This window comes from Lepidochelys kempii, chromosome 2 (assembly GCF_965140285.1).
Source record: "Lepidochelys kempii isolate rLepKem1 chromosome 2, rLepKem1.hap1, whole genome shotgun sequence".
Classification (NCBI taxonomy): domain Eukaryota; kingdom Metazoa; phylum Chordata; order Testudines; family Cheloniidae; genus Lepidochelys; species Lepidochelys kempii.
In genome coordinates, this window is record NC_136381.1 from 34115519 (window position 1) to 34131298 (window position 15780).

Below are 15780 nucleotides of genomic sequence, written 5' to 3' on the forward strand. Positions count from 1 at the left end.
TCCTCACACGTTCTTGTCAACTCTTGGAAATGGCCCACCTTGATTATCACTACAAAAGTTTTTTTTTCTCTCCTGCTGGTAATAGATCACCTTACCTGATCACTCTCGTTACAGTGTGTATGGTAACACCCATTGTTTCATGTTCTCTGTGTATATAAAATCCCCCTATTGTATTTTCCACTGCATGCATCCGATGAAGTGAGCTGTAGCTCACAAAAGTTTATGCTCAAATAAATTTGTTAGTCTCTAAGGTGCCACAAGTACTCCTTTTCTTTTTGCGGATACAGACTAATACGGCTGCTACTCTGAAACTTGGAAAGGACTGCAGATCCCCCAGCAAACTGCTCTGCATGTGGGATGAAAAAAGTGATGCTGTTTTCTTTTCCTACTTAGGAAACATTATACCAGGAAACAACATACCACTGAGCTTTATCTGAGGAAATCTCTGTTGTTCACAAAGCAAACAAATAAACCCTATCTTCAGGGGGTATGAATCCTGATATACTATGACCAAATAGATACTAGATTTTATCTGCATCTTCAGGAATAAGAAGAGGCAGCTTCCTCTTCTGAAAACTCTGATTAAAAACACAAGATCTGGTATCCTTCAAATCTACTCACATTTATTATTAATATTTGTAGTGATCAGGGCTCATGGCCCCCTTTTTCCAGGCATTGGACAACCCCATAGTATAAGATGGTCCCAGCTCCATAGAGTGTACATTCTACATAGACAAGACAAATGGTAATAGACAGATAATGACATAATGGATAAAGTACTTGAGTAATTAAAGAAAACATGCTAAAATCCTTTGGCTATGATTTATAATGTGCATTTTAAAAAATCACCAAGACTCTTTTCAGGAAGTATATCTAAAATCTCGTATCATGGTAAAATTGCCGGATTAGCATGATGCAATTAAGATTAGATTTTATACATGGTGCTGTGTGGCCTCTATTCCTCCTGAAGTCACTGGCAATTGAGGGGGTTCAGCTCCTTGTAGGACTGATCACTTTGTCCAATATCTTTGCCATAAGTCAAACACTTTTAAGAAAAGTAAGACCTGGTTACTGTCACGCAAATTCAGGACTAGAGAGACCCTAGAGAGGGGTTTTACAGGAGCTCTTAATTTCTACAGGGCTGCTGCAGAAGAGTAGGCAGTCTGTGTCATCTTTGTTTACCTTATGCAGTGTCCATCTGCTGAGACAAAATGCAAGTCGTGAGGTATTAAAAAAAGAACGCTGTCAGAGTAGGGGCACTATATCTGTGAGAAATGCTTCACATAGTTTCCAATATCACAAACTCCCCCTGCTTCTATTTAAATCCCTGTAGCTCTCTCCTCTGGAGGTTATTCAGTCTAGGATATTCATTCACTAGGTGGTTACCACAAGAGAGAGAGAAGCAGCAGCAGCAGACAGCAACATGCCTCCAGAAGAAAGCCAAAAAGCTATGCCTGCAAAAAGGGCCATCAAAAAGATCCGAACCACCAGCCTAGTAATCAGCTTGGCACGAGGCTGGCAACAGTGGGCAAGCGACCACAACACAAAGCAAGCCCAAGAGCCCCCAGGATGGATGCCCAATGCAGAAGAACCACCAACTGAGCCACCAAAAGAAAGGCTATTATCAAGATGGCCTGTTTCTACTAAGAGCAACCAAGAAAAGGGTGAGGAAAAATCCTCAGGGAAGGAGGCAGTGGCTAAAGGGGATGTAGAAAAAGATACAAGTGAATCTGATGAAGCTCTCAGAAAGCTTAACATTAAAAGCAAAGAAGTGACCAAAACCGTTGTAAGTAAAGTCTATGAAAGAGGAAATGACATTAGCCTCCTCAGTGATAGATATGAGAAGGATAATGGGAGCCCAGAGATCTGCGGGTGCAAGGAGGAGTCAAGTAATTTTGACAAAATCCTTGGTGACAAAATGTCTCCTACAAGGCGAAGGAAGTGCTCAAATCTGGTGACAGAGCTAACCAAGGGTTGGAAACAGATGGAACAAGAGGATAAAGTCCCAGAGTTAGAGATACATAAATGTCGCAGTGACAGCATGGATACGGAGGACAGTGGTTATGGGGGCGAGGCAGAAGATAGACTCGAGCAAGAAGACGCTGACCACATTATGAGGATTAAACGACCCATGCCAGCACTGTAAGTGAACAAACACTTCATTAGGGTTCACCAAAATGGTTGTTAGTCCCTGAGGAAGATATAGTTTCCAGGAGGGAGAGGAAAAAATGGAAGCCAAAATTTTAGTAGCTGGATAAGGGCCAAAGGGAGATTATCAAGTGTTAAGAAAAGGCAGACCCTCATTTCCACCCTTGATTTAATAACTTCAAACTCACAAAGACTTCATGGGACTTAGATCCTTACTCGCACAGCATGAGTAAAATACTCATATTGATTATTGTGATAAATAGTTCACCCCAAAGTCATTGGTTGAAACGTATCTCCATAAACCATGTGATAAAAAAGTTTGAATCTTGAATAGATTCCTAAAAATTTAATTCACTCTGTGGATAAAGATCAACAGAGAAATGGGCTAAAGTCATTGAATAAATTATTTGAAGTGAATAGCATTCCAAACTTTAACAGAAATAAACAAGGAAAAGATTGAAAGGGTCAAGGCCCACCAAAGTTTGCCTTCTAGCCACCAATCACAGGAAATTTATGATTTGGAACACACCCACCTGAGCCTAACAGATGATCGATGCTAGAAGGAAAGACATGATCTGGACAATATTTTAAAAAGCAGCCTCCTTCATGCAAAGTTGTACTCACTTGCAACCATTCCCATGTTAACTTTTCCAGCACTAACACACCTATGCATGCACCTGATGGAATGTATATCAACTGCATGCATGTGTTTGTGCTAAAAATATGCACAGTCATTTTGGATACAAACTTGTATGCACAAAAATGGAGGCTGGGTTGAGACTCCTTTGAAACTGAGGGTTTGTCTGCATTACCCGCAGGATCAATGGGCAACGGGTTGATTTATCATGTCTAGTCTAGACACAATAAATCGACCACCGAGCATTCTCCCGTCGACTCCGGTACTCACTGGAGCGAGAGGTGCAGGTGGAGTCAACAGGGGAGAGTCAGCTGTCAACTCACTGCAGTGAAGACACCATGGTGAGTAGATCTAAGTATGTCGACTTCAGCTACTTTATTCACGTAGCTGAAGTTACGTAACTTAGATCGATTCCCCCACCCCCAGTGTAGACCAGGCCTGAGATTTGACTCCCACTTTCTTGCATACATGAACACACTTTGGGGGTTGTGGTGGATAATCAATCCCACTGGAACACTGTGGCCGAAATGGATATGGCAGGACTTGGATGCACAATTAGGGGGCTCTCGAGCAGGAATAGAAGGATTATTTTACCTCTGTATTTGACGCTGGTGTGACTGCTGCTGGAATACGGTTCTGTGTCCTCCATTTAAGAATGATGTCGATAAATGGGAGAGGGTTCAGAGAATGATTAAAGGATTAGACAACATGCCTCACAGTGATAGGCTAAACAGATGGAGCTCATAGAGTCTATCAAAAAAAGATTAAGGGGTGACTTGATTACAGTCAATAAGTTCCTAGATAGGGAACAAATATTTGATAATGAGCTCTTCAGTCTAGCAGAGAAAGGAATAATATGACCCAATGACTGGAAGCTGAAGCTAGACAAATTCAGACTGGAAATAAGGCATACATTTTTAACAGTGATGGTAATTAACCATTGGAACAATTTACCAAAGGTGATAGTGGATTCTCCATCACTGACAATTTTTAAATCAAAACTGGATGTTTTTCTAACAGATCTGCTCTAGGAATTATTTAGGGGAAATTCTATGGCCTGTGTTATAGATGAATGATTACAATGGTCCCTTGGGTCTAGGAATCTATGAAAAATGCTAAATTTACAGTTATTAAAGAAATCAATTCAACCCTGTGCATGTAAGCAAAAATCACCATAGTGAAGTTTCTGACCACTTTTTTGGCTCCTTTAGCATAAGTGTTTCAGTTGACTAAGGATGGGCTTAAGCTCATGCTTAAAGTTAAGCATGTGCTTAAGTGTTTTATTGAATTGGAACCTACATAAGTTTCTGGATTCTGCTCACTTAAAGTAGGTAAATATAAAATAAATCATCTGAGACAAACAAACTTACAAAAACATTACATTTGCTGCAAACATTGTGATTATAACTCAGAGATATAGAACTGGTCTGATTATTTAGTCAGTCAAGAAAGACACTGTACTTTGGTATTGTTTCTCTACAGAATTGAACACCAAGCATGAATTATCAAGTGTGAAATCCCAGACATGTCAGAAAAATCACTATAATCAAATCTTACAAAATAACGTTTTATCCGTCAGAAACATTCTGAAGTGTAGGAGGTTCCCGTATGTCTGCAAAATGTCATGAGGAAAACAGAAAGAGCACAATCTGTTATTTAGGTTAAGAATTGCAGCATATTTAACTTTTATTTTAAATATACGTGGAAAGAATTATTTTGAAAAACATACCTCTCCTATAATGAATTAAACAGCAAGTCTAAATCTTAGCACCAAAGTGAACTTTAAGTACTATTTCCTTGTAAGGGTTCCTGTTTGAAGATTACAAACAAAAAATGTATGTTAATTTTTGACTCCATGTGTTACCAAAATAATCAGGGGGTTCAAATCCAGATATCGCAATCAGTGGAGAACTCTCATTCATTTCAGTACAAACAGGATTTGGCCTACAGAGGTAGCTCCAAGAGGAATAGCAGATTCTGACTGAAATTCCGAGACATGCCCTGACATCAAACAGCTCCTCACAAGGTCTCCCACAGAGCAGACTTTGCAGAAAAAGGCTGCAAGCAGTTGGATTGTAGCTTGCCCTTCCAATATAGTCACTTTAATTTCAGGAAAACAAATTATCCACACACCAGACACACTCCAAGAGGGAAATTGATCTTTATATATATAAATATATAAAAATGTACTTTCTACAAAGTAAATACTATTGTAAACATTTGCCTTACCTGAAGAGCGCTGCATATAGACATAAAGCAAGCTAGACTTGTTTGCAAACCTTAAAAGGAAAAAATTTAACAGAGGTGTATAAGCTTCCTTGCCGCCTGTAAGACAGCAATAGAAACTGCTTGGAATAAAAGGAAGAGGGGGAAACAGAGAAAAAGAACTTCCTAGATCAGTGATACTCAGACCTCAGTGGTTGAGAAGCCAAAATAGCAATCAACATGACCCAAAAGAGCCAGAATAGTGTGAATTCATTGTTTCATTTACGCTCTCATATGAGTGAGAGAGAGAGAGAGAGAATATCTCACAGGAAAATGACTGATCCATGGGTGGCAGGTATAATAGGTCAGGGTACCATGGCCGCCAGATCCCCAATTCTGGGGTTTTGGGGACGGGGGGGAGTTTTTATTGTGCCCCATGCAGATTCCAGGGTGGCTGAGGAGGAAGTATGTGCTATTCAGCTTTCTGGGTTCATCAGTAATCTCCCTGGAGTCCGAATACAGTAACTCCTCACTTAAAGTCGCTCTGGTTAACGTTTCATTGTTACGTTGCTGATCAATTAGGGAACATGCTCGTTTAAAGTTGTGCAATGCTCCCTTATAAGGCCGTTTGGCAGCCGCCTGCTTTGTCCACTGCTTGCAGGAAGAGCAGCCCGTTGGAGCTAGCTGGTGGGGGCTTGGCACCAGGGTGGACCAGCAGCCCCCTGCTCTCTTAAGTTCCCTGTGCAGCAGCCGCCCAGCAGGCTATCAGTTGCTGGCAGTTCAGCTGTCCCTCCCCACATTGCCATGTGCTGCTCCTGCCCTCCCCTTGGAGCTGCTCCTGCTCCCGGGAGCCTCCTGCTTCCTGTGCGGGGAGGGGAATGGGGCGGCTGCCAGCATGTCCCCCTACTCCTGCACCCTGCTTACCCCTTCTCCACATAGAGCAGGGTGGGGACACAGAGAGAGCGAGCCTGGGGCAGCAGCTGCTATCTCAACTTCCTAATTGACTTAAAAAGAAATGTTCTTAAGAGTTGGGTCAGCATACTTAAAGGGGCAATGTGCATCTCTCTCTCTCTTCCCCACACACAGGGTGTGTGTCTGTTCCTGTCTGCCATGCTATGTCCCCTCCCTCCAGTCATGCTGCCTTGTAGAGTGTGAGGCTACATTAACAACAATGGGTTAACCCTTGGGGGCTCAGCCAAAAGCTAGTTCATCCTTTAGCAGTAAGGCATTCCCTGGGAAATTCCCACCCACCAACTTCACCACCTCAACCAAGCTTCACAGTCATCATTGCTGTGTACAGTATTAAATTGTTTGTTTAAAATATATAGTGTGTGTGTATATAAAATACAATACATAGTTTTTTGTCTGGTGAAAAAAATTTCCCTGGAACCTAACCCCCCCATTTACATTAATTCTTATGGGGAAATTGGATTCACTTAACATCATTTCGCTTAAAGTTGCATTTTTCAGGAACATAACTACAGCATTAAGCGAGGAGTTACTGTACTGCAAATACTGCCTTCTCAGCCGCCCCGGAACCTGCATGGGACATATCAAAAGCTTCTTCCAGACCTGAGAGATGCTTTTCCCCGCGCCACTTGGGGTCTGGGGAGGGAAGGGAAGGAGAGGCGTGGAGCAGCTGCAGCTGGCCCGGGACTCCTCCAGGCAGGTGGTGGGAGGCTCGGGGTCATGGTGGTCCAGCCACAGGGGCAGAAGGGGTGGAGCTAGGGCTAGCCTACCCAAAGGGGGGCTCCACCCACCGCCCATGTCCTGATCAAGTATTATCATCTTATCAACTAGAGTTGGGTAATAACATGGTAAAATCATCCTGATTGGTTAATAATTAAATTACACAGTTGTTTAATATCATGTGCTACAAGGAGTTGCAGGAGATACATTGAAGAGCCACTTGTGGCTCACGGGCCTCAGTCTGAGTATCACTGGCCTAGATTATTCAAGATACCTGGGGTATTTTTTAGCTTCAGCTTATTTTTAACATCACTTTCAAATTCAGCATCTAAGGCTGGGATTTGCAAGAGAGCCTGCAGGATTTAGGGTAGAATTTTCCAAAGTGTACAACTCACTTAGCAGCCTAAGTGAGTTGGGCACTTTTGCAACATTAAGCCTTAGGTACCCAAATCCATTAAACATCCCATGGTAGCTGGACACTGAACTCCCTCAAGCCTCTTTGAAAATCCCAGCCTAAGAATTTAGGCCCAGATTTGTAAAGGTATTGATGCATTGCTAAATGTAGCATTGTAATGTCCAATGGATTTAGGAGTCTAAAGTTCATTTTTAAAATGGATTTAATGACTTAGGAGCCAAAATCCCATTGACAGTCAGTAGGATTTAGGTTCCTAAATCCATTCTGAAAATATTTAGGCTTCTAAATCAGTTAGGCACTGCAATGTTTATTTAATAAGATAACCCCTGCCCCCTCTATTGGAAGAATGTTCATAGATTCATAGCTTCTAAGGCCAGAAGGTTCTATTGTGACCATACAATGAGGGAGAAAATCCATGAGTGGATCCTTGTAGTTTTCCTCCTGTTGCAGGATTCACTGAGTAAGGGAGCCAGCTGGCCCTGGGTTGCCTTTTCCTCTTAGGAGCCATGTCTCCACTGCCTCGCATTGTGTGTAGTCATCTACACCTATGCCAAGTAAGAGCAGACTGAGTGCAAAACCTATCAAATCAGAATAGAAGGATTTTATACCCACTTTAAACACACTTAGCCTGGACATAAAAAAGCTTCACAAGGCACCAGGGCTGTGGAGAATCGGGGCCAGCGTGTTCATAGTAAAAAGAAAAGGAGTACTTGTGGCACCTTAGAGACTAACCAATTTATTTGAGCATGAGCTTTCGTGAGCTACAGCTCACTTCATCGGATGCATACCGTGGAAACTGCAGCAGACTTTATATACACACAGAGAATATGAAACAATACCTCCTCCCACCCCACTGTCCTGCTGGTAATAGCTTATCTAAAGTGATCATCAGGTTGGGCCATTTCCAGCACAAATCCAGGTTTTCTCACCCTCCACCCCCCCACACACAAATTTACTCTCCTGCTGGTGATAGCCCATCCAAAGTGACAACTCTTTACACAATGTGCATGATAATCAAGTTGGGCCATTTCCTGCACAAATCCAGGTTCTCTCACTCCCTCACCCCCCTCCCAAAAACCACACACACAAACTCACTATCCTGCTGCTAATAGCTCATCCAAAGTGACCACTCTCCCTACAATGTACATGATAATCAAGGTGGGCCATTTCCAGCACAAATCCAGGTTTATTCACACCCACCCCCCACCCCCATACACACACAAACTCACTCTCCTGCTGGTAATAGCTCATCCAAACTGACCACTCTCCAAGTTTAAATCCAAGTTAAACCAGAACATCTGGGGGGGGGAGGGGTAGGAAAAACAAGGGGAAATAGGCTACCTTGCATAATGACTTAGCCACTCCCAGTCTCTATTTAAGCCTAAATTAATAGTATCCAATTTGCAAATGAATTCCAATTCAGCAGTTTCTCGCTGGAGTCTGGATTTGAAGTTTTTTTGTTTTAAGATAAAAGAAAAGGAGTACTTGTGGCACCTTAGAGACTAACCAATTTATTTGAGCATGAGCTTTCGTGAGCTACAGCTGTAGCTCACGAAAGCTCATGCTCAAATAAATTGGTTAGTCTCTAAGGTGCCACAAGTACTCCTTTTCTTTTTGCGAATACAGACTAACACGGCTGTTCCTCTGAAACCTGTTTTAAGATAGCGACCTTCATGTCTGTGATTGCGTGACCAGAGAGATTGAAGTGTTCTCCGACTGGTTTATGAATGTTATAATTCTTGACATCTGATTTGTGTCCATTTATTCTTTTACGTAGAGACTGTCCAGTTTGACCAATGTACATGGCAGAGGGGCATTGCTGGCACATGATGGCATAGATCACATTGGTGGATGTGCAGGTGAACGAGCCTCTGATAGTGTGGCTGATGTTATTAGGCCCTGTGATGGTGTCCCCTGAATAGATATGTGGGCACAATTGGCAACGGGCTTTGTTGCAAGGATAAGTTCCTGGGTTAGTGGTTCTGTTGTGTGGTATGTGGTTGTTGGTGAGTATTTGCTTCAGGTTGCGGGGCTGTCTGTAGGCAAGGATTGGCCTGTCTCCCAAGATTTGTGAGAGTGTTGGGTCATCCTTTAGGATAGGTTGTAGATCCTTAATAATGCGTGTATATTATATATATATCATAGTGTATCCGAATCACCATGTCAGAAATGAGAGCCCTGGAAGTAGAGCTGGTGTAATAATGCCAAAACAGATACATTGATCTATCTGCAAACAGACAGATGGACTCTGCTCCACTGCTATCCCTGTGGTCACATCATTAGTTATCTATAAATATCAGCAGCTTTTCACAGAAGCGTTCATGTTTCACAAATTTTAGCACAAAGAGAGCTCTAAAAATTCAAACCAGAAGGGCCTTATTCACTGTTCATCTTTCTTCTGTTTCAGTTATCCAATCAGGGAGCAGACCAATACCATGTTATACAGATGACTAATCACGTCCCACAAATAATGAATGGCTAATAGCCAATATGAAACAGTTCTCAAATAGAGGCTGAGAACTGACCAGTAATACAAATAAAGTTCATTGTACAGCCTCAGAAATCAGGATCAGTATGTTGGCAATTCACAAACAGGGTGGAAAGAGAATACATTTGCAAAGGGTGTTATCTGCAACTAATAATGTGACCAGCTCTACCTGGAACCAACCCAAATTAAAATGAACTGCTCACTAAAAATAAAATGTATCTGTAGCAAGGAAGTAACTATCTTTCTACTGGGATGGCCTGAATACCTCTAATACCTTATATGTCAAATATTAATGCAGTTACCTGGGAGAACAGAAGATTAACCATACATACTGAGGTGTAAATGGGTAAAATAACACCTTTTATAGTTCTTACAGCTGTCTGCCTTACTGAAATCTGCTTGGAAAGAATAATTTTTTTGCATTTATAATGCTGCTTTTAGGATTATATTTTTTTAAAATCCAGTCATATATTTCACTTTAAATTTATATTCTTGGAACGTACCATAAACCTGCTATTTTTGTTAATCATTCAGTTTTGCTTTAACAACCACACACTTATTTTTTGTTTTTTTATTTGTTTGGTTTTAAATAAGGCAGTCTTCTGTTTCCCTTCTAAGTTTCAGTGAGAACACACAGTGCCAGTAATTATTTCTCACATCAGCACCCACATCCATGCCAGCTGTAACTCTAGCTGGAGTCAGACTGATCTCCCAGCAGACTACATGCAAATTTCTACGTGCTGGGATGATAATATTTAGTCTGTACCTAAAAACAAAACTGGTGGTGCATGAGTAAAATGAAAACTGCCACACTGAAGAAAACAGTGTTGACGTTCTCATGCATTAGGCAACCAAAGAAACAGAGGGAAATGACAGCACAGATCAGGCAAAGGACAACATCCCCTTAGACATACAGAATGCATTCTTGGAAATATGCCTTATTATTATTATAACTGAAAACGTGGTAGTGTCCCGAGACCCCAGTTTGGATCAGGGAACCATTGTGTTAGGCGCTGTACAAACACAGAAGATGACATGTTCTCTGCCTCAAGCAGTTGACAACATATGAGAGAGAGGCTAATCTGAAAAAATAAACTGGAAGTCAGTGTATTTACTGGTTAACGCCTCAAGAAAGTAGACCGTGGGGCAAATAGAAATGTGAAAAGCAGGAAAGGTTAAACTGTATGAGGCATGTAGAAGAGGCAAAGTGAGAATTAGATTATCCCTAGCCAAGTAGGGTGTGAGAGTAAAAAATAAATGTGAAATAAAGTGGTGCTAATCTAGGCATCTTGGGAAAAGATTAGAATGGAAAGGCGGTAACAGTATTTGGTTAGAAAGGAGGATTAAAGAGCTAGGTGGGAACAGAAAACGTAGGAGACAAAGTAAATAAAAGAACAATCAGAGAATGCAGAGTTCAACAATGCTGCCTCCTTCACTTCTCCTGATCCCAGGAAATTGCTGCCACAGGAGTTTTGCAGAGTTCCATAGGGAGTAGGGAGGACACAAGCTAAGCATATGAGTAAGGGAAAACCACTCTCAGTGTATGTCTACTCAGCAAAGAAAACCCACTGGCTTGTGGGGCTCGGGTTGTGGGGCTGTTTCATTGCTGTATAAACCTCTGGGCTCAAGCTGGAGCCTGGGCTACTGGGACTCTGTGAGGGTCCCAGAGCCCGGGCTCCCGCACAGACCTGGAAGTCTATGCAGCAACATAGCCTCTTTATTGAGAGTTGGGGAAGTGGTCAGTCAAGGAGCCCAGTGGGGGCCACGGCTGGGCAGGATGTTTTGTGTGGGGGACTTGCTTCCAAACAGGACAACAGAACAATAACTCAGTCAAAAGCTCACCAAGTTCTCTCTGCTGACCTGGCAACAAGCTGCACAGCTGGTTTGCTGATAGTACTGCAATGTAATGTTGTAACACTCTTCTGCCAGACCTTCATCTTACACACACACACACACACACACACAGTATTCCATGATTGCAAATTAGAGGGAAACAAAATAGTGCTTTACATCATTATGTTCCTGACTGTCCTGTGTTTTACACCACATCACTGGTGCAACTGACTTTAAAAAATCAACCTAATTGGCCCAGGGAGATCACACCCCAGGTGTCCTCCAGTGCCATAGAAGTGAGATAGGGGCCATCACCCTTTCTCTCCTCTACCAGCAGAGCAGGGGCAGAGGTGTCATTGGGGAGAAGCGCCTGTGGATGGGATACTTGGTTGCATTTTGGCCCCATTGGGCCATTGCGGCCAGGTAGGTTAGAGCTGCCCTCAGTAGTAACAGCATCAGGGGCTTTAAACCATTTGCCTTGATTTGTGTTAGGGGGCTTATTCCTTCACCCACTTACTTCCCTGGTCCTTCTCGCATGAACAGAGAGCAACAATACCCGAAGTCCAAAGGTGCAAACAATTCGATGTTTATTGGGGTGAACTTCCAGCAAGCATGATTCCAGTTTCCTTCCTTAGTATCCTCCTTCCCAGCTCTGACACCACAAAGCCTTACACCTGTGTCCCTGTTCCCATTCCTACCCTTAGCCAAACATGATTCCAACTTCCTTACTCCCATTCCCTGTTCCCATTTCCCCCTTTAGCAAAACATGATTCCAATTTTCTTACCCCCATTCCCTGTTCCCATCTCACACCCACACCCACACCCCGTCACTTCCTCATTGACTACAGATTATATAGTAAAACTTGAGTTCTGCTTAGCTATACCTTAACCAATCATTTTCCTGAAATTTAACTAACCAATCCTAACATATTGTAACATGACTATGTAACCAATTATATCCCACCACCTCAATTAGTTTACACTCAGCAAAATTAATTATACAGCAGACAGGAACAATCACAGAACCAGACAGAGATTATACAGACAAACAACAGCAAAGTGGGAACTATAATGACAAAACAATACAGAAGTGAGGATTTCACATCCCAGCTATTGATAAGTGAGTTCTTGCCAGACAGGATGCTATCAAACTAAGTTTCCTTTTACATTTTCTAGGCACTTCCCTTTCTCTGGAGGTGATAGGAATACAATCCTGTCCTGATAGTGCCTAACAGCCCAATAGCACCTTATTTCAATGTGACTAGTTTGGAATGTGAGGATGTGACCGTTCGCTTCCCAGCTTATGGCTGCCTCTGCTGCTTAGCCAAAGGCCTGAGCCTGAGAACAGGGCCACAAACTGTCACAGTAAGAGAAGGCCCTTACACCAGCAGACAGTGATTTTGATTCTTTCTTTTATACCTCTATCACTAGCCAAGTGATAAGAATACACCTAAATTCTTAGAGTACAGGCCTTTACAGACAGGCCTGAATATCTATATCCTAACAATTTGCACTCTGCAATATGACTGTATCTCAGGACTTGGCCCAATACCTAGGAATGACATTGTAGCCATGGATGTTTTTAGCAAGTTCAAGGTTGAATGGGATTAGTGTGTAGTCAGGGCAACACCTTCCTGCCCTTTGGGCCTTTGAAAATCTAACTAAATGAGCTAAAAATGTTGGGTCACATGTTTTATTTGGGGCTTACTCCAATGAAAAGTAAGTATTTTCCTATTGTATGGGATAGTAGATTCTTACATTGACATGCTCCTCATCATACTTGTCTTATACTTATGCACACTGTTGTATTAGTTAAATCAAAACTGAAAGGGGCAGATTTTCAGACACTGGCCCCATTTTTTCCATCATGAATAGCAGTGGGTGCCACTTTTGTACTTGCAATTATTGGCACTTCAAATTTAGTTCACTTCAATTTCTAGGCCCTTGATGAACTGACAGAAACAGGGAGAAGGATAACTAAGTGAGCAAGTAAATTGGAGAGGTAATTGTATTCACTCTTTTGCACCCACAGAGTGGGTTAATGCTAGGCAGAAAATGTGGCTAACAAAATTGAGATCCAACATATAAGTTGGAGTCTTATGCAAGATCAGCCTGGCAATGAATGTGTTGCTTTTAAATACAAAATTGATAGATAAATGTAATGCACCTATACTGAAGAACTAACTTTAGAATTAGTAAAAATATGCCATCTAGTGGTTAGTACTCCGGACTGGAGAAAGTTGGGTCTTACAAAAGAAAACGGTAAATAGCACAAATGAGCCCCTAAAAGTGGTGAAATGAAAAAAAAAATCAAGCCCCATTTTTGTTTCTTTTAGTGCAAGCAGGTTTACAGAAGAACTAAGCAGCAAGACCCACAGGAAATACAGTCCTGTTAATGCTCTGAAGGGCAGATGGCAAGAATGGGCAGACCAGCATGTGATAACGCAAAAGCTGAATCCTTTCAGTGAGGAATTTGACTACCAGCTGGCCCAGTCAACACGCCTGCACAAAGGAGATAAGGGCTATGGTCGTCCTAAAGAGGGAACTAAAACTGCTGAAAGGGCCAAGAGAGCAGAGACTCACATTCACCGGGAGATAAGAGATATGTGCTTTATCATTGCAACAATGGCTCCGCTGAGGCACGATGGCAAGATCCAAGTCACTTTTGGGGAACTCTTTGACAGATATGTCCGTATTTCAGACAAGGTTGTTGGGATTCTCATGAGAGCTAGGAAACATGGGTTGGTGGACTTTGAGGGAGAAATGTTATGGCAAGGCAGGGATGATCATGTCATAATCACTTTATTGAAATAAACGTACAACCCATTATGGTAAAACTTAAGATACATCAATTTTTCCATTGCTGCCAGTTACCTCACCATTAAATAGTCAACGTTTTGAATATAGGAATTTACCATGCTGTCGGAAAGATACTTAAAATTTGTTCTAGGGACCTTTTTATAGTTATGCCTGTGATACCAAGCATCCTTTTGCTATCCCCTTTGTATTGTGCCCTCTACCAACAGAGTTTGCAACATTATAAAGTTATTTCCTACTCAGACAAGGATGGATGTTGAAGAACTGAAGTGAATACATGTATTGAATGCACCAAAATAAATGTAAAAGCATAATGGCAGCAAGACAGCTGCACCCCAATCCCAACCCTGAGTTGGTTTCAGGTACAAGACTTCCCCCACCCTAAATTAACTTAGATGGGATTTTTGGAGTTATGAAGCATGTTGGATCAGGAACCAACTGAGAATATGAACTTTAATGTGCAACCTATTAAATTGACCTTTCAGTCCTGTCCTATATTTCATAATTAAGTCACTAAAAATCTATTTAAGGGCATACAAATTGAATTTGAATGTACAGTTATCTGCATTTACGACTAAGGTATAGGATATACCACAGTTATTTCCTATTCTAAGTATAACAAAACACTACTGCAGACACCATGGTGTAGTAACTAATTGACAAATGTTGATGTTTTAATGGTGAGCACTGTATTTGTGATGTTTTCCCTTACATTTCATACACAAAGTAAGATAAAACTGCTCTCTTGCACAAAGATGGCTTTATATTTAAGACTGAGAAATGGATGGAATGGTGGCATACATCCCCTACAGAAAAATATTGAACACAAGGCAAGACTTGAATGCATAGAGGATAAGGAAATTCATGAAAATGACTGCATATTAGTATATAGAAATGATTTCCTATTCAATACATCTATAGCATTAAAGGGAAATTAACATACAGCACATAATTCCAGGAACAAGTAGAGAATATGTGTATGGTGCTAGACACTTGTAAACAGCTGCATTACAGAAAATGTACAAGATCAAGATGCAGGAGTAGCAACAACAGGGACATTTTCCAGTAGACAGACTACTTCTACAGACTACTTCTGTGAGTGAGGAACACGAGCAATATTTTTTCTAATTAAAGAGAACACGTCATCTGTGTATTCAGAAAGCCAGTGTTTCATAAGATGTTCTACAGAATATGGGCCTAATTCTATAACCCTTATTCATGTTAGGTTGTTCCAATGAAGTCCATGGCACTATTTCAGCCCAAGCAATGTTCCGTGTGGGTAAAGATTTCAGAATTCAGCAATGTATGTTTTAGAAAAAAGTTTAAAATGGTGTTTCTACACTATGTACCTCACTTCTATGCTGTACTATAGTATAGATTTCTATATTGCGTATAATGCTTACTGGATTATATAGACAACAGCTTTTCAAGATTATTACTATGTAAATTTCACACAAAATATACTATTGCCAGAATAAAATGTTCATTTAGGAGGAAAAAAGTTTGGGCAAACAATTTACATACAGTTAAAAATGAGAACCCAAATGG

General features: G+C 41.4%; 1 protein-coding gene across 1 annotated transcript; it reads left to right on the forward strand.

Annotated features, from left to right (window-relative positions):
- The first annotated feature begins 1423 nt into the window (after positions 1 to 1423).
- ABRA (actin binding Rho activating protein) lies at positions 1424 to 14337 on the forward strand. The gene is made up of 2 exons (XM_073329353.1): positions 1424 to 2142; positions 13752 to 14337. The coding sequence occupies exons 1-2, from the start codon at positions 1424 to 1426 to the stop codon at positions 14227 to 14229; spliced, it is 1197 nt and encodes a 398-aa protein (XP_073185454.1). The 3' UTR covers positions 14230 to 14337.
- The last annotated feature ends 1443 nt before the right edge of the window (positions 14338 to 15780 follow it).

Excerpts from the sequence above, each read along its gene's own strand:
- ABRA (XM_073329353.1), top strand. The coding sequence starts at position 1,424 with ATGCCTCCAGAAGAAAGCCAAAAAGCTATGCCTGCAAAAAGGGCCATC. Across the intron at positions 2,143-13,751 it reads AAACGACCCATGCCAGCACT|TGCAAGCAGGTTTACAGAAG; the intron begins GTAAGTGAACAA and ends TGTTTCTTTTAG.